General features: G+C 43.7%; 1 protein-coding gene across 1 annotated transcript in view; it reads right to left on the reverse strand.

The window, feature by feature from the left end:
- Positions 1 to 24088, reverse strand: part of tmem198a (transmembrane protein 198a) — a 25460-nt gene extending 1372 nt beyond the window's left edge. The window contains exons 1-5 of the mRNA XM_056579303.1: positions 23920 to 24088; positions 17943 to 18181; positions 17215 to 17427; positions 16215 to 16338; positions 7890 to 8248 (exon numbers count right to left, since the gene is read on the reverse strand). Coding sequence (XP_056435278.1) covers positions 7890 to 8248; positions 16215 to 16338; positions 17215 to 17427; positions 17943 to 18181; positions 23920 to 24088 — 1104 coding nt within the window. The remainder of the gene's footprint in view (positions 1 to 7889; positions 8249 to 16214; positions 16339 to 17214; positions 17428 to 17942; positions 18182 to 23919) is intronic.
- Positions 24089 to 27163: the final 3075 nt, after the last annotated feature.

Consider the following 27163-nt stretch of genomic DNA (forward strand, 5'->3'; position numbering starts at 1 on the left):
GAAGGAGACAGAAGTCTGGTTTGAATAATATGAGGTCATGAGACGTACAAGGTTGAAATTCTCTCGGATTGGTATTCCTTCTCTGCTGTTTCTTTCTCCAGCTTTAAATTCAAACAACACCTCCGCCCGAGAGGAAGGTGTGAAGCTGTGTGCCTCCACTGCTGGAGCATTAACACCGCCAGGAAGAAGATCACACAGAACAGAGTTCTGAAGAACGCAACGCCAGATTCTCCAACGTTGCCGTCCCTTAGCAACAGCGCTACAAACAGAACCGAGCTACCTTCATGTGGACCACCGGGTGTTTTCTTGCGTGTTCCTTCCCCGCACATTCAAGTGACGGCATGTTTAATGCTGGGTCAGGGACACGGAGCAACCCAGCGGTTAAACTAAAGAGTCTAAGCAACAGAATGTTATGTTAAAGCTGAGGTGCATAGAACTTAGTGGCCTCTAGTTGTGAGGCTGCAGACGGCAACCCACTAACCCCTCCGCTACCCCTTCACCCTCCCGTGTGACGTAGAAGGAGCTACAGTGGCTATACCGGCCTGTCAGGGGCCAGGAGCTAGCTCCAAAATGATGTCATCGTCACCGTGGTGAAGTTAGTTTGTTGGTGGATGTTCGACAGATATTTGGATATTCATTTCCTATGGACAGTGTTAATTTCGTTAACGAAAAATATGACGAAAAATGTTCGCCAACGACCTTTTTTCCGTGACTAAGACGAGACGTTGACGAGCTAAAAATAGATCTGTGATAATAAAAACGATGACGAAATGTCATTTTGTTTTCGTTGACGAGACGAGACAGGACGAAAATGTTATTGGTGTGCTATTTGGACATTCAAAATGCACGATATTTTCCAATCAGTACACTCACGTAAGGTTCTTATGCAACTGTTCACTCCTCCAGTAAATAGGACGGACCTACGACTTGGCAACGGGAGGTTAGCTATGAGCTAACGTTATGCATTGTACATGATTCGAAATTCTTCCCAGCTTTTATTCCACAGATACTAGGGTCTATAGCATATAACCGCGTTGTCTGATTGTAGTTTAATTCATTTTTCACAATTTACCGGCTCTCGTTTTGAAGAAAATCACCGCGCCATTCGTTTCAATGGGAATCGCCACGGTCTATACTTCAACATAAGGTGGACTTTGAAATTCGTCCCAGCCTTTATACCCAAGATACTATAGGGTTTATAGCATATAACCGCGTTTTCTGATTACAGTTTAATGCATTTTTCACAATTTACCAGCTATCGTTTTGAAGGCTGAACAGACAAGAGTACTAAAGTGTGACGTCACGTTTCGAGAGCAACAGATTATCGGTTCTACACAAACCAAATTAACAAGGGGAAATCCTATGCCACACAAACCTTTTATAGAAAAGGAACAATCTTTTTGCGAATTGATTTGTGAGTTTGCTTTACCAATGATGTAAGTAATATTGAGAATAGATTGTCTTCATATTAAAAAAAAAACTAAACTAAACTAACGTTTACAAACTTTTCCTTTTAATACTCCAGGGGAATACATGAACGTCTCAACATTTTTCGATTGGTAGTGATTTTCACCTCTTGAAATTGATTTATTTTAATTTTGAAAGAAACAACACATGGAAGCAATGGAGAACGCCATCTCTCGTTCGGTTGTTTAGAACTAAAAATCTGGTTGCCAGGACAACGTAACGTTTCACTTTAGTACTCTATGGCTGTTTCCCAATGTCAAGGAAGCATGCTCAACGGCCGCCCTTTTAAGGACGCTACGTCATCGAACGCCGACAAGCACTGTTCCAATGTTGAGGACACTCGAAATACGCCCCCTTTTCGGGTCCTTCGTTTTTGAGAATTCCGAGATTTTTCAAGGATGCATCGCTGCATCCTAGACGAGCCAAAACTACCCACAATCCTCTGCGTTCACTGGGCGGGTTCTTGAAAATGGCAGAGAAGTACACGTTAAACGAAGTGAAGTTATATTCGTTTTCAGAAATATTTTGTGCCGTATTGCTTTTTATAGATTCATCATGTTAATAATAATCAAGCCTAAAGACCTGTGCCACTTTTCAAACGTTTTTGCAACTTAATGATACGTTGCTATATTTTGCATGGACGTAGCTGGTGTTAAACACCACTGTCACCAATGTCAATTTACTCGCTCACAAGATTACATTATTTATGTATACCTATTTATGTTTTACGTTTTTTTTAGGGCCAGCCCAGCAAACGGAGGCTATTGTGCGCCTTAGGGTGGCGCACAAACATTTGTTTGCCGGTGGAAGGGATAGTGCCACTATCCAATGTTGTAAAATTAATGCACAACCGATCATTTGCAATGTTTGTAATTTTTAATGAACGTATATAATTGTATTTTATATGATATACTTATGTGTTCAAAGCACTGGTAGATTGTAGGCATATATGAATGAATGAATCAGATCATATATCCAAATAAATACACGTTTATCATCTCTTTCTTTGTCTTTTTCCCCCTGCATAATAGTAATCAACCGTACTGTAAATGTGATGCATGAATTAAGTTCTCAGACAATTTCACTTAGTTTTATAAAAATTGAATGGATTTTCCTTTTAATAAAGACAATTCGATCAACCACAACAAAGCTTTTGTGACTTCCCCAAAGAGGCTCCATGCGAAGGAGACATGACCGCATTCATAACAGACAAAAGTCAAATAAATATCGATCAGCTTGATTGCTGCCATGTTTTATTCATAAGCGCACATGTGTTTACAAGCGGACACGCAGTATTAAAAAGCGGAAGCGGAAGCACTACTTAAGTCGTTCCCAAAGTCAGACGTTACAAACGCTAGGAAGCACTCGAGCTAGCACTCTAGTCTCATCTCCATAGGACGCGACTAGCAAGGACGCGTCCTAGCAAGGCTGCAGCCTTCACTTTGGGAAACCGCCTATTTGAGTGGAACAACTTAGCAGGTGTCCATATAGCCTATATAGGGTTAGCCTAATTGAACTAGTTTAAAAAGAGAAAACATTTTGACTCAAAGTAATGACTAAAAGTTGACTAAAATGTAAGGACTTTTCGTCGACTAAAACTAGACTAAAACAATGACTAAAATGTGACTAAATATACTAAGCATTTTCGTCAAAAGACTAAGACTAAGACTAAATCTAAAATAGCTGACAAAATTAACACTGCCTATGGAAAATCGTTTTTTTCTCAAGGGACCCAGACACCCCAGACTAATGCAGAGCTGTCCTGCTAGGTGGTACTAACAAGACACACCTCACTAAAAATGCATATTTTGCACCTCCCCTTTTTCAAATATTTTAAGAATCCCATTGATTTCCTATGGAAAAAGGCTTTTTGCTCAATTGCTTCTGAGGTATGGGACCCAGATACCCCAGACCAATGCAGACCTGTCATGCTTCGTGGTACTAACAAGACACCCCTCACTAAAAATAAATATTTTGTACCTCCAATTTTATTTAATTTTTTTAAAATTCACATTCATTTCCTATGGAAAAAGGCTTTTTGCTCAATAGCTTCTGAGTTATGGGAACCAGACTCCCGAGACCAATGCAGACCTGTCCTGCTATGTGGTACTACCAAGGCACACCTCACAAAAAATCATATTTTGCACCTCCCTTTTTTTTCAAATATTTTAAGAATCCCATTTATTTCATATGGAAAAAGGCTTTTTTCTCAATTGCTTCTGAGGTATGGGACCCAGATAGCCCAGACCAATGCAGACCTGTCATGCTTCGAAGTAATAACAAGACACCCCTAACTAAAAATAAATATTTTGCACCTCCCATTTTATTTACATTTTTTAAAAATCCCATTAATTTCCTATGGGAAAAGGCTTTTTGCTCAATATATTCTGAGTAATGGGACCTAAACACCCCAGACCAATGCAGACCTGTCATGCTATGTGGTACTACCAAGGCACACCTCACAAAAAATCATATTTTGCACCTCCCTTTTTTTTTTCAAATATTTTAAGAATCCCATTTATTTCCTATGGAAAATGGCTTTTTGCTCAAAAGCTTCCGAGATATGGGACCCAGATACCCCAGACCAATGCAGAACTTTTCTGCTATGATATACTAATCTAACACACCTTAATATATGATTTCCCACTTCAATTGTATTCATTTTTTATAGAGAAATGCAGAGCCTTTCTGGTATATGTGTATTTTTTGGTTAATTTATTAATTAATTGTACTCATTTGCACCTACTATTTCATACACAATATTTAAATAACACCCTTCTTCCAGATATATGAAAACAGATCTTTCCGCAGATCTTCTTGAGTTTACAGATGAAACACCAATCAGTTATAAAAATCATCACATTTATTAAGAGTGATTAATTTGGCTGCACGGTATGATCCCAATGGAGAATGATTGAATACTTGATTGTGGCAATCTGTTATACATAATGAATTGGGCAACTATACGTATTTCATGTTTTTAACTCTCGTAGAAATAACTTGAAAGTGTTGCTGTGTCAACCCTTTTGGCAGAGTGGACTATAGAAAAGGTCTAGTTGATCCGATGCTGTCATGTGTCATAAGTCAATTTACCTCTGGCAGGCTCCCCTGGGTTACTGGTGGGTGCTGGGGTGATTTCACAATTGTCTCATGGCACTTCTAGTTATAATAGGTAGAGTCGTAGGTGTAGGCCTAGGCTAAATCTCCCAGCTTTCTTGCGGCATTGCACGGAGGCACGCCCCCTTTTGGTTTGCACTACTCGGTCTACTCTCAGAACAACGAGAGGGAATGTTGATATTATGACCAAAAGGGTACCGGCCCTGCCGTACCATACGCCCGGTCGTACCATATGGCCGGGCGTACCATACAACTTGATTGCGGCATAAAAGTCCTTGTCTTCCTTTCTTCAAAGCTCAACTAAACACCTTTCTGTTTAATGATCACTTCTCCTCGACTCCAAACACATAGCTCTATCTTTTCCTCCTAGGATCCTTTTTGTTTAGTTTTTTCTCTTTTTTTGCATTGTTTTTGTTTGTTTGTGGTTGTATTTTCATTTCTACTTTGTGAAGTGACCTTAGGTTTAAGAAGGGAGTTATATAAATGTAAATTATTATTATTATAATCACTATTATTATTATTATTATTTACCTGTTGTGAACCAAATTGCCCCGTAAGGACCTTTCAATTCAATTAAATTCACCTGGAGGGTCAGCTAACGCAAAAGAACCAATTAACATAAGGCATTACTCTGTGCATGGTAGTAAAGTAAAGTAATGAACTAACTTCCCCAACGCTGGTGACATACCAGTTAAACCTAAGTGTCCTTCCAAGTGACAAAGTCATGTACATGAATAAATCATTAATTATTTTTTCAATTCAACAGATCCAGTGTGATAAATGTGACCGGTGGTTCCATAACCTTTGCTTAAACAAGGACAACAAGAAGTTAGAGGAAGTCAAGAAAAGGCAATGGCTTTGTGTTTTATGCCAATGACAAGGTTGAGGAAAATTGTGCCTCGTCCAATGCCAGGTTTGTTTCGAAATGTGATTTAAAAAAAAATAACGTTGATTGAGAATCGCTTCACACCTATACTGTGCATAGTCTCATTCATTGCCATGGATTGCAAGAAGGAAATATTACAAAAGATAAAATGTAATTTGCAAAAACTTCTTTGGGTGTGTTCACATAATGCAATGGTCAATGAAAAACAGCAACAAAATGCTGAATTAAACAATTGGTTCTTTTCCAATGCTCCTGATGGAAGGTAAAGAAAAAAATCTGTTTTCTGATATCTGGAAGAAGGGTGTTATGTAAATATTGTAAATGAAATAGTAGGTGCAAAAGAGTACAATTAATTAAAAAATTAACCAAAAAATACACGTATAAGAAAAAGGGAGGGGCAAAATACGATTTTTTTGGTGAGGTGTGTCTTGTTAGTACCACAAAGCAGGACAGGTCTGCATTGGTCTGGGGTGGCTGGGTCCCATATCTCGGAAGCTATTGAGCAAAAAGCCTTTTTCTATAGGAAATTAATGGGATTTTAAAAGAATGTAAATAAAATAGGTGGTGCAAAATATGACATTTTTGTGAGGTGTGTCTTGTTAGTACCACATAGCAGGACAGGTCTGCATTGGTCTGGGGTGTCTGGGTCCCATAACTCGGAAGGTATTGAGCAAAAAGCCGTTTTCCATAGGAAATTAATGGGATTTTAAAATATTTGGATAAAAAAAAGGAAGGTACAAAATATGAATTTTTAGTGAGGTGTGTGTTGTTAGTAGATAGATCGTTTAATAATCTTTTAAAGGAAATTACAGTGCACCACAGCGTGGACAGACATAAACACACATTCCCTCATATGCTAAAATACTTAAATACTTCAACAATAAATACAATAATAAATACTAAATACTAAAAAGTGCAAAGTTATTTTAGTGCATTATAAAACCGTACGGCAGCTGGTATACAGGACTTCCTGTACCGCTCCGTTTTGCACATAGGTGCAATTAGTCTCTGACTGAAGGTGCTGTTCTTGATCACCTCCAGGGGGTGGAGTGGGTGAGTGGGGTTAGACATTATTGAGGCCAGTTTGTTGAGGATTCTGGCCTCTAGCACCTGCTGGACCTTTAGCTGCTCAGCCCCGACCACTGAGCTGGCCTTCCTGATCAGCTTGTCCAGTCTGTTTTTGTCCGCTGTGCAGGCGCCTTCTCCCCAACATGCCACAGCAAAAAACAGAGCACTGGCCACCACTGAGTGGTAGACAGTGCACAGTAGGGGTTGGCAGATGTTAAATGACCTTAGTCTCCTCAGGAAAAAGAGTTGACTTTGTCCCTTCTTGTAGACCGCTTCCATATGACTTTTCCAGTCCAGCTCACTGTCGAGCTGCACACCAAGGTACCTGTGGTTAGTACCACATAGCAGGACAGGTCTGCATTGGTCTGGGGTGTCTGGGTCCCATAACTCGGAAGGTATTGAGCAAAAAGCCGTTTTCCATAGGAAATTAATGGGATTTTAAAATATTTGGATAAAAAAAAGGAAGGTACAAAATATGAATTTTTAGTGAGGTGTGTGTTGTTAGTACCACATAGCAGGACAGGTCTGCATTGGTCTGGGGTGTCGGGGGCCCATAAGTCAGAAGCTATTGAGCAAAAAGCCTTTTTCCATGTATGAATGGGATTCCTAAAATATTTGAAAAAAAGGGAGGTACAAAATATGAAATTTTGGTGAGGTGTGTCTTATTAGTACCACATAGCAGGACAGGTCTGCATTGGTATGGGGCGTCTGGGAACCCCATACCAATGGGGAGTTGTGTCTTGTTAGTACCACATAGCAGGACAGGTCTGCATTGGTCTGGGGTGTCTGGGTCCCTTAACTCGGAAGCTATTGAGCAAAAAGCTATCTTCCATAGGAAATGAATTCCGAATATCTGTCGAATATCTATTGAATATCCAACCACAAACTAACTTCACCACGGTGTCATCGTCTATGATACGACATTTGTAGTGAGGTTCCTTGATAGATTTACAGATTGTATTTGTTTATTTAGTCTGTAAAACTATAGATCCAATATAGTTATAGGTCATGAGATTGCAATGTGGATTCAGACTTTAAAACACAAACTCTCTAGAGAAATGAACACAAACAATTCTTATTTCCATCACAGAGCCCTCTGCTAGGGGCCCTCACAGAGCCCTCTGCTAGGGGCCCTCACAGAGCCCTCTGCTAGGGGCCCTCACAGAGCCCTCTGCTAGGGGCCCTCACAGAGCCCTCTGCTTGGGGCCCTCAAAGAGCCCTCTGCCGGGTCTGAATGGACTGCTGCCGTGCTGTTCTGTGGGTCTGGTACCCACTGGGGCGGCCATGAGAACCATATAACAGTTGATTTGTGCAGAAGCCCCCGGGAACGGTCGGGGGAAGGGGTCCTTACCGGCGACAGCACGTCCCCGTCGAATCGCCGCACGGGGTTGGTCTTGCGGTGGTACCCGGGCTCGGTCTGGGGCGGGGGGGCCTTGGTGGAGTGGGAGCCCTGGGTCTGGTGGTGGGGGTGGGACGCTGACGGGTGGTGGTACTGCTGGTGGCTGCCACTGCTGCTGCTGCCGCCGCCTCCGCCGCTGCTGCTGTGGTGGTGGTGGTGGTGCAGGGACTGGCTCTTCTGGCCCGCCTTGAGGCTGGGCTTCTGGCCCTGCTTCTTCTTCTTCTTCTTGCTCTCCTTCTCCTTCTTCACGCGCTCCTCCCGCTGGTGGATACGCATCAACTGCACCCGGCGCTGCTGCCTGCTCAGGACCACTAGGGACAGAGAGAGAGAGCGAGAGAGCGTGAGCAAGAGTGAGACCGAGAGAGAGAGAGAGAGAGAGAGAGAGAGAGAGACAAAGAGAGAGTGAGACGGAGAGAGTGAGAGAGAGAGCAAGAGACTAGCGAGAGAGTGGGATGGAGAGAGAGAGAGAGAGAGAAAGAGACAGAGAAATAGTAAGAGGGATAGGGAGAGAGAGAGGGAGCGACAGAGACGGAGAGAAAGAGCAAGAGAGAGAGGGAGAGAGAGAGATTTTGGGTTTCACTTTCGTCACACTTCATTGCACTAGTGGCTGTGCTCGAGTGCATTTACAATGTGTTATTTATTCATGTCCCATTTAGAGAGTGAGAAGGAACAGCCCTCACCACCCTGCCAGTTTGTTAATACATTCGCGTGTTGGGGAGTAATTAGGCCGAATGGTGGTGGAGGAAATCTGCGTCTCTACATGAAATGCGAAAGACGGTTAGTTGAGATTTACTCTTACTTTATTATTTCATGTAATTTTGTTGCTTTGGTAATTTCATGAGCAGCCATGCAATCATAGCCAATACAAGAACTCAGATGCTTTGTGAAACAAATTGTAAATACCACAGTATCGTGGTTAAATCCTCTGCTCCTTCTCCAGCATCACAAAGGAAGAGGTGGAGGACGTCATCAGGAAAATGAAGCCATCCACCTGTGCACTAGACCCCTTCCCTACAGCTCTGCTGAAGGCCAACATCTCTGCTGTCTCTCCACTCATCACCAATATCATTAACCACTCCCTCCTGGCCGGCCATATCCCATCTGCATTAAAAACTGCTGTCATCAGACCAACATTAAAAAAACCTACCCTTGATCCAGAAGTCCTCTCCAACTACAGGCCCATCTCAAATCTCCCATTTCTGTCAAAAGTTCTGGAAAAAACAGTTGCAGCACAACTCCAGGATCACCTCATACAACATCACTTGTTTGAAAAATTCCAGTCTGGTTTCCGCTATGGCCACAGTACAGAAACAGCCTTGGCCAGGGTCACAAATGACCTCCTGATGGCAGCTGACACCGGCTCCCCATCTCTCCTCATCCTCCTGGATTTAACAGCTGCTTTTGATACGGTTGACCACAATATTCTCCTTCACCGCCTGCAATACACCATTGGACTATCTGGAAATGTAAAGAACTGGTTCACCTCGTACCTCACTGACAGAACTGAGCACGTTGCCCTGGGCAAAGCAAAATCACACACCAACAACGTCACCTGCGGTGTCCCCCAGGGCTCGGTGTTGGGCCCCACACTGTTCTCACTGTACATGCTCCCCCTGGGTAGTGTCATTAGCAGGCATGGCTTGTCTTACCACTGTTATGCTGATGATACACAGCTCTACATCAGGACAACCCCCACTTCTTCTGCCCCTCTGCCAACATCCACACTGACCACCTGCCTGGAGGAGATAGAGGCGTGGATGAAGCTCAACTTCCTACAACTTAACAGCCATAAAACGGAAGCCATCCTTATTGGCACGCCACATCAGCTCCGCTCCCCCACCATCACCAATATCACCTTCTCTGGCAAAAACATCCCCCTTTCCACATCCGTCACCAACCTCGGTGTTAAAATGGACCCACAACTTAATTTTGACACCCACATCAAACACCTCTGTAAGACAGCTTTATACCACCTCAGGAACATCGCCAAACTCCGCCAATCACTCACCCTGGCTGATGCAGAGAAGCTCGTCCATGCCTTTGTCTCCTCCAGGTTGGACTACTGCAATGCACTCCTCATTGGGATCCCTGGCAAGAGCATCCAGAGGCTCCAATACATTCAAAACAGTGCTGCCAGGGTCCTGATGAGGGTGCGCAAGCATGACCACATCACCCCCATCCTGAAATCACTGCACTGGCTCCCTGTCTCACTCAGAATTGAGTACAAGGTCTCCCTCCTCACCCACCAGTGCCTTCACGGACTTGCCCCCCTCTACCTTCAGGAACTCCTCACCCCCCCGACAAACTCACGTACACTCCGTTCAGGATCCACTCACACCCTCCAAACCCGACATACGAAGCTGTGCACCATGGGTGATCGGGCCTTTTCTGCTGCTGCCCCTAGACTATGGAACGCCCTCCCTGACCACCTGAGGGCTCCACAGACAACAGCTCTTTTTAAACGGAACCTCAAAACCCATCTCTTTAAAAGAGCATTTAGCTAAACTTTCTTTGAGGTTCCCCCTTTTTAATAGTTTTTTTGGTATTTTTTTCTCTGAAGCACTTTGAGATTCTTGAATATAAAGTGCATTATAAATAAAATGTATTATTATTATTATTATTATTATTATTATTATTATTAAATCCAAACACATTCACAAATGAAAGAATAAGGTTGGCAGGTTTTGGAGTGAATAGTCACATCAATTAACTCAGAGAATTAATATTTGTGTCCCACCAACACCAGGAAACACACCAACCCTATAGCAACAACGCCAAGCTGTTTCTACACCATCCAGAAATCCAGAGCAATGCACTGCACAGGTAAGAGGTGAAGGGCAGACATGCAACCGGTTCGAATGAAGTGTAAAAATTATAAAAGATAAAATTATTATGCCAGAGAATAATTGAGATCAGAGTGAATTAGTGGAGATAAAATGCTTTTGTTTTTTTGAAAAATAGCTTGAAAGAGTGGGAGCCCTGGAAAGGAGAAGGCATCAAAGATGCCCGGAGCACAGAGTACAAAAATATTATATTAATGTATAATAAAATAATAATAATATTAAAAGATTGTGAAAAAAACGACACATTGATATCACAAAGAAAATAGATAAATGAGTGGGATGGAACACAAGATTAAATAGCCCAAAGGGCCTTAATCAGACAAAGAAAAAAAAAGAGAAAATAACCAAACAATGGTATTGTTTGAGTAGAGAGTTCATGACAATTACGAAACATCATATAGCATATTAGCTGTGTGTCTGTGTGTGTCTGTGGCCCAGCTCCACTTTGCAGCGTGCAGTGAAAGCCAAGGACTTCTCTCTTTAAACGCTGCAGCATTAGAGGAGAATGGTTTACTCATTCTGTTTGTCTGGTGTGTGTGTCTGTGTGAAGTTGATGGGAGGGGGGGAGGCTCTTTGTAAAAAAGGGGGGCTGGGTGTGGCTTGGGTTGGGTTGGTAATGAAGCACCATCTGGCATCACCCCTGCCCCCCTCTTCAACCTCCCCTCCCTTCCACTCCTTATTTAACCCCTACTACTGTACTAACATAGAAGGCATTGTGTGTGTGTGTGTGTGTGTGTGTGTGTGTGCGTGCGTGCGTGCGTGTGTGTGTGCATGCTTGTGTGAGTGTGTGTCGTAGTTTATATGTGTGTTTGTGTGTGTGTGTGCGCGTGTGTGTGTTTGTCTGTGTGTTTGCGTGTGGTCCGTGCTCCCTGAGCACTGGGTGTGTCATGTATTGAACAGCCTCATTGGACAGCTTTGGTAAAATCCAATATTAGTTGGATGATTCTGTTCTATTGGGTTGATTAGTAATGATGATTTGGTATGATATGGTTACATTGTGATGTTATTAGTGATACTGCAGAATGTCACTGCGGGCCCTATCTTGCATCCAGCACAATTTACTTTCTTCACCGACGCATGTATCTTTGCTAGTTTGCAAAGATTTTCAAACCTTCGCCACTAAACTTGCGCCATGAGAGGCGTGTTGGCGAAAAGCAGAGGCGTGTTCCGGCGCAAATGATACATGGTGCTATCTTACAGTTCGATAAAGCAGTTGCGCAACTGACCGACAAATAACTGGTCTAAGTGCACGAGCGGATAGTGCAGTTGGTGTTGCTATTTTGACGTACCATGGCAGGTCGCAACTGCAATTTTTTTTCCATAGGGGCTGCATGAATGAACACTGTAGTAGGCTAGGCTATGCCATGCGTTGAGATAATAATATTAACTATGATGAACTTGAACGAAGTAGGCCATATCCCAGCCTTCCAAAACAAAATCTCGTTTGAGGGTAAATGATAACATTGGTTAAACTATTTGGGAAAGAACAGCTGATACAGCGGTAATAAGTTGTATTTAAATCAATGCATCTGCAAACACCGCAGCCACAGCAAACACATATTTTCTTGACACAGACATCGGTTACAAGCCCATAACTTTTAGGATTGATGAGTATTTGATCGTGAGAAAACATCATTTTACCGCGAGTGAGTCCTAAAAAGAATGAATGAATGCAGGTGCGCATGTGTGCATCCATCTGTTGAAACACATGCAAACTAATCACGTAACGCATAATACAGTCCATGGCAATGTACTTTAACAGGGGGACACATGCATATTAGGAACACAAGTCGATAACGATAATGTATACAATACTGGTAAGAAATGAGTGGGATAATGTATAGAACGCCGGTCATTATCGAGAAAATAAGCCCCGACAGGGCAAACAGGACACCGACGCGCAGCGGAGGTGTCTTGCTTCGCCATGAAGGGGCTTATTTTTCGATAATGACCGGCGAAGTTCTATACATTATCCCGCTTATTACACGGCTACTTCCCAAAACTAAACAATTTATTGACAATGTATTTGTTACCAGTATTCATAGTGTTGATCAGCAGAGAAATCCGCCCAAGACGTTGACGTCGTCGCTTAGCAACCGACAGCGCTTGGGTTGATACATATCCCGCTTATTATATTGACAAGTTACCGGACTACGTGCGGAGTGATACCAAAGGCAGAAAGTCCTTTTGTTTACCTTGACAGCGGTCATTATTTATCCGTTGCCAATGAATTATCAAAAAATAATTGACCGCCGGAAGTTGTGAAGTGCCCATGCAAGTGAACGGAACATTGAAAAGACCCGTGTAATAATGTGTGCTAATGTATTGCTGCATATCACTAAATAGACCCACAGTTGCGGCCAAAGGACCGCATATCATATGTGCGTTAAGTTTTTTTTGCCGCAATTTACATGACGACTCAGTATTTCGGAAGTTGTAGAAGAAAACACTATTCCATGTGTGAATTAAGGCATATTATTTGGCCATAAACTGAGCCATTTGAAGTTTGAAATTCATGTGGTCATGCATCTGTCTCATCGGAGACTGTAAACGAAACAGGTTCAAATGCGCTCATGGCTCTTTAGGGGATGGGAGATGGCACTCTCATTGGTTTATTGCACGTTACGCCCAAACCACACCTATGGGTAATTAGGCTAGTTTACGCCTCGTTTCCACATACGTAGCCTACATTCTCGTATACGATCCAACCGTCTCCGACCGAAAGTCCATTCATTCCTATGTGATTCTCCGTAATGTCAGTTTTTCCTCCGAGACTCCTCCCCTCCGTAAAATTTCTGTCCGGTATGTCCGTAATATACGTTCAAAAAATTTAACTTTCGCCTTCGTTTTACGGAGATACCGTATGAAGGTTTTTATGTTTTTCACAAAACATTTAAGTACCTGGCAGGCCAAACTCCTCACGATCTCTTTCCAAGCCTTGTTGGTTTTGTTTTTATCTCTGTATATGTCGATCCTCATGTTCCAAAGTACCTGTCTCCTAAAAACGGCCATTATCATACGCTCCCCCATCTTTTGTCCGTAAATAAATTCATGTTCGTACGTAAAACACTAGCGACTCCTTCCGTAAATTTACGGAAGCACGGATACGAAAAACATACGTATGTGGAAACGAGGCGTCAGGGCACCCCTTTTTAGATTTGCGTTGGGCGCAAGAGTCATTTATCCGCCGGTATAATAGCAACAGCGGCTGAGCCCCGCCCACAAAGCTACTTCCGTTTTGCGTTTCTCACTTGCATTTCAGACTGTTAAAATAGGGTCCTCTATGTGCAAATTAGCTGAATCTGTTTTTATGACTCCTTGTTTTGTTTTCCACCAATTAATTTATTTAGAAGTTGGACGTTTCATTTTAAGTCTTTCCTCTCTCCTATTAGTTGCTGAAAATGTGCATAGACTGCATTCTGCTCCACTTTAGTGTCACAGTTAGGAGATCTTAGACTGGAGATACAGAAGCAGAGGAAGGCATTATACCTGCAGGATCACCTTAAATTGTGAGTATGCGTGTTGTTTTAGACGGATGTGTGTGTTTCTCTAGGTGTCAGGAATACATGTGTGTTCGGTGGAGGCTCACTCAAGGCTCTGCCAGTCAAAACGGTCCACAACCTTCTCTTCAACCACCTTTATAATGTGACATGATTCATAGTTGTGGTTTGTAGTAGTATCTCAAACAACATAAACTTATGGATGTATGAGCATGGCCATTCCTATTTCAATATCAACCCTTTTATATCTTGACACTGTGTGGGCTCAGTGTGATTACCACAGCAGGGGGTCTAGAGTTTGAAGCCACTGCTAGTAACTAACACTGCTCCATCTGGTTATTTTTCTTTACCCATTCCAAAAGGGGAAGTCTGTATTTCTTGGTCAGAAGCCTTTTTAATGAAAGGCATTAATGGGCTCAACAGCCGATATAGCATGATGGGCATGCATTACGCTAATTCAGAGTCTCATGAGCGAGGGCTCATTTAGGAACAGGTGGGATTCAGCAGGTTGACGCATCAGTGAGGAACAGTTCCTGTACGCATGAGCTAAATCAGGCAGGAGACTGGGACGAGTAAGATCTGACCAAAGTAAGATCAGAGTTGGAGAAGAATATGCTCTTGCATGAAACCAATTGTGGAACACAGACTCAAAGATGTAATGGCATGGAGTGACAAACCCACACGCAGGCAGAAACACACACACACACACACACACACACACACACACACACCCACACCCACACCCACACCCACACCCACACCCACACACACACACACACAAACAATTAGAAACACACACAAACACACACAGTGTGTCCCATAAAACTTAATGACTGAATCATCCACTGACTATGTAGCTTTAAGTGCTTCTCCTGCCTAGCTACATTAACAAACCAATCTGCATGCAGGGATGTGAACCAACCAATTAGGAAGCGGTTATGGATTACTGGTCTTAAAATTACAGTCAATATCCCAAATAAAATACCCATACAGAACAATAAGCCCGTGGTATCAAGATCCATCCCATTCTGAGCTCAAGGTGTTGGAGGAATCGGTGAATTGACGTCTACACTAAGTAGCAATTTTGTGGCTAAATTAGATTGAACATTTATAGTCAGTCAGTGTCCCTCTTCAGATAACACACAAACAGACACACACACACACACACACACACACACACACACACACACACACACACACACACACACACACACACACACACACACACACACACACACACACACACACACACACACACATATACACACATACATACACACGCACACACACACACACACACACAAACAAAGTCAGGACCTCAATAGCTCACTACAGCAGTGTCCGTCTCCTTCCCGGTTTGTCTGAAGGGTTTTATCTTTGCCTCTGCATCAATCCACTTGACAGCAGTTCAGCAGTGTGAATCAAGCAGGCAGCCAATAGGAGACCGCCCTGTCAGTTCCGCTCTCATCCGCCCAGAGTTTCCACTTCTTCTAAATTAATTTCTGATTCAAAGACTTCAGCTGAGCTCGGATATTTAATGTTCTGAGGGCAATCCGTGTCAGCAGTTGTCTGTTAATACGCAAACAGAAAGCTGCATACCTTCCCGCAGCTGAGCAATTTCAAGCCAATTAAAAAAATGTTAGTATCAAAATTATACTCTTGATCACATGACGAGGTTTTGCAACAGCACCTTTTTATTTCCTTTGTTGCCTGCTGATTTGTCGCCGCACATCACATGAATCGTCATGACAACCCCGTGACCATCGTCACTATAAGATACGCCACACACCGCTCCTCTCAATCAGGGACGCAGTCCATAATCAATCATATTTTCCATGGTTGATTGTTGATTGATTGAGGCTTTCAATAATTGTTATGAACGCACACTTGTCCGGCGTGACCTATCAGAGTTAGAAAAAATAAGTGTCACTTACGCTCTGTGTGGGAGTATCCCTCGGCGGTGACTTTCCATTGGATGAGCACACCCAGGAGGGCCAGCACAGGCCACACCCCCAGGATGACCCAGGTGAACCAACACACGGGCCTCTTTGGCGCCACCTGTAGTGGAAAATGTGTTGTAAGAATCCTGCCCCCTTTTCCAACATTGAGGACACTTGTTTATGAAAGTCTTTGATAGTTGATTATCTATCCTACTGATCGTTGAGGCATTTCTCCTTCTTAAAATAAAGCATAAATAAAATAAAAACAAGGAAATATCTACAAAAAAATCCATTGATGTTAAAATGAAAAGCACACATTTTATAGACACGAAAGTCTAGGGCAGACCATAAAATTAGATGTACATGATTAACACTTCATTCAATACATTCATTCATACAATCAAAGACTGACCTGATCATTGATTGCTTTGGTAATGATCTATTGGATTTAAAAAACGCAGTGGTTTTTTTATGATGGTGTTACAGTTAGCCTAATGATAGCAAGTCGTATCTTGCTTTCATAACAGCAATTACTTCCATAAAATGTGTTAACTCTTTTGTTACTTGAAAATGCATACGATTGCACTGCTTTTCTTTCTACTGTTACTTTAGCTACAATTTCAGAGGCTTTTGAACAAGTGCACTTCCTCAGAAAGAATATTGTTTTCATTATATAAGAAAGTTGTAATCATTATGTTTGTGTGCGTGCATGTGTTTTTTCCAGTGTGTGTGTGTGTGTGTGTGTGTGTGTGTGTGTGTGTGTGTGTGTGTGTGTGTGTGTGTGTGTGTGTGTGTGTGTATGTGTGTATGCGTATGTGTGTGTTTGTATGTATGTGTGTGTGTGTGTGTTTGGGTATGTGTACGTGTGTGTGTTTAAATGTATGTGTGCGTGTATGCGCTTGTGTGTGAGTGTGTATGCGTGTGCGTGTATGTGTGCGTCTATATGTGTGTGCGCATGTGTGTATGTATGTGTGCATGCGTGCGTCCGCTCTACCTTGAGCCTTTCGTAGATGTAGTAAACCAGGGCGAACAGCTCGATGAAGTAGTCCACGGTGACGGTGATGACGGCCGCCCCGAAGGTAGCGGTGGACAGCGTGACGAAGCAGCGCTGCCACTGCAGGGTCAGCACGGCGAACAGGGTCCCGGAGCCCAGCAGGACTCCCAGGGGCACCCACACCGTCTGGGGGTGGTAGAACTCCTCCATCACCTGGAGGGGCAGAGCCACAGGGGGAGGGGGAGGGAGAGGGGAGGAGGGGGAGTGGGGTGGAGGTCGGAGAGTGGAGGAGGTGGGAGAGGGGGGATATGGGAGAGGGGAGGAGGGGGGAGAGGGGTGGAGTTGGGAGAGGGTAGGAGGTGGGAGAGGGGTGAGGTGGGAGAGGGGAGGAGGGGGGAGAGAGGTGGAGTTGGGAGAGGGGTGAGGTGGGAGAGGGGAGGAGGTGGGAGAGGGGTGAGTTGGGAGAGGGGTGGAGATAGGAGAGGGGAGGATGGGAGCGAGGGGAGGAAATGGGAGAGGGGAGGTGGTGGGTAAAGAAGGCTGGAGAACACTGAAACCCTGCATATTCTTTCGAACTATTGAGTCCCTTAGCAGCCAAAGTGAGTGATTCATTAGCACAGCACCAACCACAACCACAACAAATCAACAACCTCATCCACTATCTGAACCAATCAACCACCATCAGTCAAGGACCTGGACCAATCAACCGGCTGCCGGGGAGGACTCACCACCAGGGAAACCACGCCCATCAGTAGCCCCAGCAGCAGGCCCACCATGAACAGCCCCACGCTGCGCACCAGCATGGTGACCAGGCCGCACAGCGTGCCGATGCCCAGGCCGATGCCCACCGAGGCCTCCACGCTCAGCTGAGTGTCCATCACACGCTCCTTGTAGCACAGCATGAAGATCACCACCGAGCCGAACATCAGTCCCGTCAGGAACATCACCGCCTTGAAGCAGCGGTAGCCTGCAGGGACACAGGGGACATTTTCATTTGCTGCATTTAGCAGACGCTTTCATCCAAAGCGACTTACATAAGTACATTTGTCATTAGAAGGAGAAACGACAATATATCGCTGTAGGTAATAGGTAAAGTTCATAGAAGATGTTCATAGAACCAAGTGCCAGGCACTTACAATTGCTAGTATTTCCCGTAGACAGCTAGGATAAGATGCTACACAACTAAGTACTGTAACTAAGTAAGACACACAATAAGTGATTACATTAAATGCCAGGACGTACAACGTACAATACACAGGACACAGGGGACACAGGAGACACAGGGGACACAGGAAACACAGGGGACACAGGGAGACACAGGGGACACTGGGAGACACAGGAGACACAGGGGACACAGGAGACACAGGAGACAGGAGACACAGGGGAAACAGGGGACACAGGAAACACAGGAGACACAGGGGACACTGGAGACACAGGGAGACACAGGAGACACAGGGGACACAGGAGACACAGGAGACACAGGGGACACAGGAGACACAGGAGAGAAAGGGGACACAGGGGACAAGGGGACACAGAGGACACAGGGGACACAGGACAGGCAGCGTTAGCATTAGTGATGTTGTGTTGACATGAAGCTCAGTCAGGAGTTCATCAGATGGTTTTAGGTCATAAAGGAGCAGGCAGGGGATCGAGGCGTCAAGCTCAAGGATTCTACTGGGAGACTGCGGACATTGAAGTGTGAACAGTGAACCTTTTTAATTGGGAAGCAAACAAAGTTACTCATGTGTCTTTTGTCCTGCTGCTGTGGTCATTCACATCACATTTACGACTCTCCATCATTTGTATTGGGTATTTATCTATATGTAATGCTGATGATTCTACTGAAAATATATGAGACCCTTTTAAGAGTAGCTCCAAGTAGATGGTATTGAACCGGTCTTTGGACAATACTCTAAATATATACTAAATATACTTATAACACTTGTTATAAGTGTAACCCATAGAGGAGGCTAAAGGAGGCTATCAATTTACGTCTCCAAATCCCATCGCCTTTACCCATCTCTCTCTCTCTCTCTCTCTCTCTCTCTCTCTCCTCTCTCTCTCTCTCCTCTCTCTCTCTCTCTCTCTCTCTCTCTCTCTCTCTCTCTCTCTCTGTCTCTCTCTCTCTCTCTCTCTCCTCTCTCTCTCTCTCTCTCTCTCTCTCTCTCTCTCTCTCTCTCTCTCCCCTCGTGCAAACGCATTGTTTCTTTGATTTTATCCGTCTCGCTGGGGAAGTAAACAACAGCGGAAATTATGTATTGGCCACGAGATTACTGATTCAAAATGGGCTGGTCCATGTGTTGTTTACAGCCAGCAAAAGCCACTAGGATTGCAGCCATTTCAGCCATTTGTTGTTTGTTTTTGCCAAAGGGCCGAGGTGGTGGATGAAACAACTTGAACTTGAAACAACTGTGCCTTGATTTCGAGATAACAATTATTTTTTTTAAACATTTACTTATTATGGACTTTGCTAATTCAACAAACAGAGAACAATACAAAACCACACAATACATTAAGGCTTTTATGCCCACCGAACTTGACCACGGTCAAGGAAAGTGGATTTTTTGCCTGATTTACATATTTCTTAGCACTCCGCAATCAGTCCGGTAACTTATCAACCCCAGCGTGCCCGGTTGCTAAGCGACGTCAACGTCTTTGGCAGACTATTTCTCTGCTGATCAGCACTACGAATGGTAATTGTAAAAAGACACACCATGTGAAGGATTGTTTTGTTTTGGCAAGGAGCCGTGTAATAAGCGGGGTAATGTAAACAACATTGCCGGTCGTTATTGAAAATAATACCCTTCAGGGCGAAGCAAAACACTTCCGCTTTGCGTCGGGGTACGGTTCGCCCTGTCGATAATGATCGGCGTTCTGTACAAAATTATCCCTTACATATATCATATAAGTCCAGACCAACATAACGGTTGTGCGCGAGAGACATACGGATCGAATTTTTGTAAATGCTATTCATACAGTATGTTCGGATTGCATGATAGGAATAGATCTATTCCGATTAGAAATCTAATCAGATCATAAGCGTCCATGTAAACGCAGCTAATATCTCTTCGGGGTAACGTGGACCATACATAGACGATTTACATCTCGATTTAGACAAACCGCCCAAATCCTGTAATTAACATAATTTGTTAGGTCAATTACAGATTTCTGTTGTCCATCACTAAATAAATTCATTGTGACTAAATGATGAACCGGTGCATTGTTATCAAGGTGAATTAGCCCTCTGCCTTTGCTTTATCCTCTTGTTCAAATGTAAGATCCATATTGTGTCTGCACTCGCCGAGTCATTTAAAAAAAATTAAATAACATCCCACAAGCGTTCCCACCAGCAGCCAGCGAGAGGCCTGCTGACATCTGTCTGTTGCGGAGTTAGTACAAATAAACTATGTATGAAAACTTAGAAGCAGCAGCAGCAGCAGCAGAGTCCAGAAGCGAGCAAAACGCGAGGGACTTAGGGGATCAATGAACGATCAGCAAGTCTGGTTTGTAGGTCAATTTTGTGCTACTTCATATCATACCTGCTCCCATGGTGGGGCTGCAGATGCTGTAGTTACAGAGCTAGACTCTTTGACCTGCTGCAGACGCTGTGGTTAAAGAGCTAGACTCTGAAACCTGCTGCAGACGCTGCGGTTAAAGAGCTAGACTCTGAGAAATGGTGCAGACGCTGTAGTTACAGAGCTAGACTCTGAGGCCTGCTCTCATGGTGGGGCTGCAGATGCAGTGGTTAAAGAGCTGGTCTGAGACCTGCTCAGCCATGTCCCACCAGGTTCAGTCCACCAGCAGCAGAGCCGGCCTTCTCTGAACCGTCTATGAAGGCAGAAGGCCTTCTGCTTTCTGGTGCAGATTTATCTATTTTATTTTTTATTTTGAGCAAAGAAATGGAGAGGGAGGGTGACAGATACAGAGATATGAGAAGAGATGCTGAGGTAGACATCGAAGATTTGATTGTGTGGAAAATTAAAAAAACATTGAAACCATTTCATTTTTGGTTTCACGTTTCCTGTACAACCTCTAGTGGCTGCAATCAAATGTGTTCAAAAGTCTGATTTAATCATGTCAAATTCATAGAGTGAAGAAGGAACAGCCCTCCTTACCAAGAAAACCACCACTGCCAGGTTGTTTCATTTTTTTCTCAGTCGCTTTGGTAGATTTCTCAGATCAGAATTGAACTACCTGTTCAATCTTCACATCATTGTGTCACTTGTGCACATCAAAAAAGCAGTGTAGGATCAATAGGTCTAATTAGTGAAGCTTCAGCTTGACGCTCCGTTTTCCCTTCGACACATACCTCATCCAATTTCAACAAAAATAATCCACTGGACCACGACGTGAAGTTTAAAAGGTTTACTTGTCAAACGCAAAATACTAAAATCCTTTTCCACAATGAGGTTATGATTAGAGGTGAGAGATAGAAACTGTGTGGCTCCACGCTTGTTATCCTGACAGACTGTCACCGGTAGTTAACACAATTAAGTTCCTCACACTTCAAAATAAAGTAACTAAATGTGCGCATCCACCAAAAATACTGCAAGTGAATTACAAAATAAAATTCTATATATTCGAAATGAACGCAATTAACTATAATATTATTTCACTTATGAAAATCCAAACGTCCTCATAAAATATGAAGTTAAATAAAGCAAATAGGCATTTAGGCTCCTACAAGCAGTTTCTCATTTCTTTGAACAAGTTTAAAAAATGCTTTGGTACATTCATGCAAATGATTATGTTACGTACAATTCTCTGCTCTTTCCTACATTATCAGTTGCTTATGTCATGTTGATCAAAATGTATTGTAATGGGTCTCTATTGAATGGTCTCACCCCCACAATATTTAGGCATTAGGTCATTGCATAAGTCTTTACATGCAAAATGGTTGAACAAGTTATCATAATATGTCTGGCATATTTCTATACATTTCCATTGGACATTTTTTCTAAATCTGTCCTGAATTGGTAAATTGCTACCAGGTGAATCTTGACTTCCTCTAAAGAAGGGAAATGTGTGAAGTGTTAGATCAACCGACGATCAACCAGACCAGTATACTGAAATAGCTCAAAGGTGCATCTCATGAACCATGAACTGGCAAGTATATAAAGTATATAGCTGGAGCACAACACAATGTTACATTGTCTGACAATGGAAGGACAAGGAATTGGATGGGATCAACAGCAAGAACGAAGAAGAAGAGGAAGAGGAGTGAGGCTGCGTGAGAATGAGAATTTGTGGCCCAACAGACAGGAACGTCAGAAGGTGTAGAAAGACTGTACTGTAATTGTTGTAAATTCCCTATTAGTTTGTAATATCGTATTGTATAATATATAGCGTTATTTCTATTCAGGCACTTTGGGCAGCCCAGGTAGCGCCGTAGGGTCCTAGGGTTACGAGTTGTACGGGGCTGCGCCAGAGCTCGTTGTGCGCGACTGTTTAACCCGCCATGACAGAGAATGCGTTCGTGAAGAGTGAGTAATATTGAACCACGTGTATCTACGTAATATAAATGTTATATACATTCCGTAACTCGGTTCCTTATAGTAGCCGTGATTTGTGTGGTTCTGTTACTGTGTTAATAGATTTACTCACGAATTGGGTAGCTAGTGTATTAGCCTGCACCTCGTGTAGCACGTGTGCGTCACGCTGCCGCACCATGTCGGCCGTTATATTGCACTATTGCATTATTGTGTTAACGTGTGCATGTGGCAGCTATTTATGCCAGTTATGTTTATATAGCATTTATGAGATGTTGTTAGTACTAGAGCCCAGTGTTTTAGTAGGTAAATCTAGTAATAACTATTTGTCTATTTCTTATTCTGTCTTACAGAAACAACATTCCTACATCATTCATACATCTGTTCATCCATTCCGTCATTTATTTGGTTACTTATTGAAGCCATCATTGATGTCATTCGACTGCAAGAGATATAAACATCCTGAACTGTTCCCTGTGTATGCGTCTACTCTCTGACCGGAGTTACCGTCCTGGATAAAGTGATCCCAGCAAACGCACACATACATTCTACAATAGTAATTGTCTTGCAAATGTTGAGGATGATTCGAGAAATGTACCAAAACGACTGAGAAAAACTGTAATGCAGCCAAGTTGTTTGGAGGATGAACTAGGCCCAAAGGTTGTTGAGGAAATCTGTGTTTAAATTGACGTTTTTAACAAAGAGGTCCAGGTTTGACATTTAAAGCTGTGCGTTTGAATGTTTGGATCATTTGTACGTTGTGTTTTTTTGTATACACGTCTTTACTTCGTACTGACTGCAGACTTTCTACCTTCATGTTTCCAGGGACCGACAGTAGAGGGTTGCCGGTTAAACACTCCCCCATGCAGAAGTGTTAAGATGTCCTCGAGCAAGTGTACGCATCCCCATTACTCCAAAACCGGTTGGCCGTTGCCTGTGTGTATGTGTGTGTGTGTGTGTGTGCATGTGTCTGGGCACACCACGGCTGTGTGGGTGTAAATGAAAGCTCACCATGGACTCGGGAGATCTGAGTGGTCCTAGAGGGACGGAGGAGTGCTCCATAAGTGGTCCAATAAACCACATGATCATAATTAAAGAGATATGAGAGCAGAGGAGGAGGAGGAGAAGGAGGAGGAGGAGGAGGAGGAGGAGGAGGACAGGGAAGGAGTAGGAAAACTCCACAGCTACCACACTGTTGCTGACCCCCGTCACTCACCGAAGAAGCAGTAGATGACGCCGAAGAGGCAGCACATGGAGCACACCACCGACGGCACAATCTGGTAGCGCCGCTCGATCTCCTGCTCGCACCTCAGCCCCGCCTCCGCCTCCCCCAGCAGGCCGGGGGGGTCCAGCTTGAAGGGCAACAGCTGGCTGGTCAGTGTCATGGTGGGTGAGGGGGGGGACGGTGACGTCACAGAGAGATTTGGTGTCTGGTCGAGACGGGCTGGTCCGGATCAGGGGGACGGGACCACTGAGACGGGACCGCCTGGAAGAGAAGAGTGGAGGAGAGAGGTAGAGAGAGAGAGAGAGAGAGAGAGAGAGAGAGAGAGAGAGAGAGAGAGAGAGAGAGAGAGAGAGAGAGAGAGAGGGGGAGAGGGGGAGAGGGGGAGAGAAGTGATTATTGATCGCTCACTCATAGAAGTCATTGTGAGCCATAACTGCTGACCGGGCCTTTGGTGAGGGCTGGGTGTGTGATCAGGGGAGAAAACATTGCTACCAAAGCTGCCAACAGCGATTTTTAGAGTGCATCATAAAACCAAAGCATGAGGTGTACAGTTACCCGTAAACAGAAACAACTGGGTTCTGTGAAGAGCTCTGGGTCGGCCGGTCTAATGATGCAAAGAAGAACATCATGTTGGTGCAACTATTGAGTCAATAAAACTTAAGAAGACTGTTCCAGTAGGATTCTCTTCAATATAGTAGGTATATTATAGTATAGTATAGTAAAGTGATAGTGCAGTATAGTATTAAAGGTTTACTTTGGAGGAGTCAGGGACTGAAAGAACCTGACCAGTGTAAATTAAACTTTTCCCATCCTGTGAGTCATGTGGGGACAGCAGCGTCCTGAGACCGTGTCTATTACGCTTTGGATTCAAACCTGGAATTATCAAATCCTGCCACTATAGAAATAGATTGGTTAAAACCATCAGTAGAAACCTCTTGCTACTCGCAAATGAGAGAAGAATATCTCTAAAACACTGGAACACTGCGATGCTAACCACTCGCACGCTCGGCTGTTGTATTGTCGAACTTCGGGATGCGAGGTTAGGATTAGCACTACGACATAATGACTTTTATCAACAATTACCCTCATGCTGAGGGAAAACAGCATGAGTTTATGAGGAGCTCTGAAATTCATTCACCGACGGTGCAAAGAGCCAAACCCTGCAGAATTAGTAGGAGGCTAAAGGGTTTGAGCCGTTTCTCCTACTTATGAATTATGATATGAATTATGCAGCACATTGTGGACTAGCGAGCTGTTTGTTCCTCAAGTCTCAGCGCAGTTGCAATGATGTGAAACTAAGACCTATGAATAGAACTATGACCTCAATGGCCATTGCCACAGCTCCCCCCACATCTGCTGTGTTTATTTAGATTAAGGGATGCGATGTGGGTCAGTGGGTCCGTGTTTCAGGGGTCACATCAAAGAAGGGGCCCTTATGGTTTTTAACGAGGCTGATAACATTTTATATTAATATCAATGGACTTCAGTCATTCTTATTCATCGTGCTGTAGTTTAACGTGGTCCTTAATCGGGCCTTAGCCTGTGGCTGACGTCAAACCTTTTATTTCATACGTTTTCCCTGTGGAGCGTGTGGGAGAGCCATTGCCCAGGGTGCAACCTTTGCAGTGGAACCACTTGAAGTAGTTTAAACACAGGGAGATGATTGGAACGGTCATTCACTCCTATTTGGTTTGAATGAAGTTCGCATCCAATTTGCATTTGCAACTCTCTTCTATTCTACTATGAAACATAAATATATTATGGGATGACGAAGGGCAGAGCGAAACACAGGCACGAGTCAATCACTGCTCTGTGATGCAACACATGAATCCACGATACACACACATACACACACACACACACACACCCACACACACGCACGCACACACACACACGCACACACACACGTTCTGTCTGAATCTGCTTGTTGGGTCTGCATATTAAAACAAATCAGCATTTTAACGGGTCAAACAATGCACGAGCATCTGCAAGAGAGGACAGAAATATTCTCAATATACTATTCCTTAAAGGAGCATTTCACCGGTGGAGGCATGAATATGTATTGAAATTGGGTCCTATATGTAGTCGAATAATAAAATAAAATTCTAATTTGGTGCCGTCTTGACCGAGAAAAGGCAGAAAGTGACTTTTTGGCGCTTGTGGATTGAAGACAACAACTCCCACCATGCACCACGATGCACAGCTTCGCTGGCCACTCCCGCTGATCTAGATCTCCGCCTATCGGACACCTCGCTGTTCCATCTACCAAGCTAATACCGCAAGACTGCTTGAAAATCATTTCACACAACATTTCTAGTGGAGAGTATTAGTTGGTGAAAACGATCCGATTTCTTTTTATGCGGTTCAGGGATATCTCCTTAAAGACGGAGTCATTTCGAAACCGCATCGAGCTGTAGAAACGCTGTAGTAAATATTGAAGGCGCTGGTTCTCCACAGAAAAAAGTGGAGCACATCAAGCCTGCGCGCTGTATACAAACATTCAGTCACGAGGAGATTCAACCTTTTAAATTGAGCAGAAATACTTTTTATTGTACAGTTAGTAATTACATTTATCAAGGGGCTTTATTTAAAGCTACAAAAAGAATACAAATAAAATAATAAATAAAAAATTCAACGCAACTCTGAAATCCCCCAGCTGGTGGGGGGCTAATGCCATCAAGCGTTTCAGACGTTGACACGAATCCTAATTGCTAACACGAAACCGCATAGGTCCGGATGGATTTGAAACCACCTCCGAGGGTGGTTTCAGAAATGTGAGGTTTCGGGCACCGGATTCGCCGGCTCCGTCTGGACGGTCGGCCGAACGGACAAGACTTATGCGGTTTTAACCAAAAACTCGGCTTCGTGTGGACGGGGCCTTAGAAGGCGAACACACGTTCACCAAGACGGGGAGACGGCGCCGGGCGACTTACGCCACTATCTGCCAATGGATCGTGGATGCCTGGGCTGATATATCAGTCTCAACTGTGGTCCAAGCTTTCACGAAGACAGGAATAATCACTGAACTGCCAGGCAACAGCAGCAACACTGACTCGGATAATGACGAGAGGGAGCCGGGCATGTTGGATGCCGTACTCGCCCAACTGTTCAATTCGGACAATGAAGAAGAATTCGACGGATTCGTGGACGGGGAATGAACTGAAAAAGTGAGCTTTACGTGTTATACGTAACTGATGTTGAGTTATGCACTAATGTTTGAATTAGCGGTATCAGA

This window comes from Gadus chalcogrammus, chromosome 20 (genome assembly GCF_026213295.1).
Source record: "Gadus chalcogrammus isolate NIFS_2021 chromosome 20, NIFS_Gcha_1.0, whole genome shotgun sequence".
In the NCBI taxonomy this organism is placed as follows: domain Eukaryota; kingdom Metazoa; phylum Chordata; class Actinopteri; order Gadiformes; family Gadidae; genus Gadus; species Gadus chalcogrammus.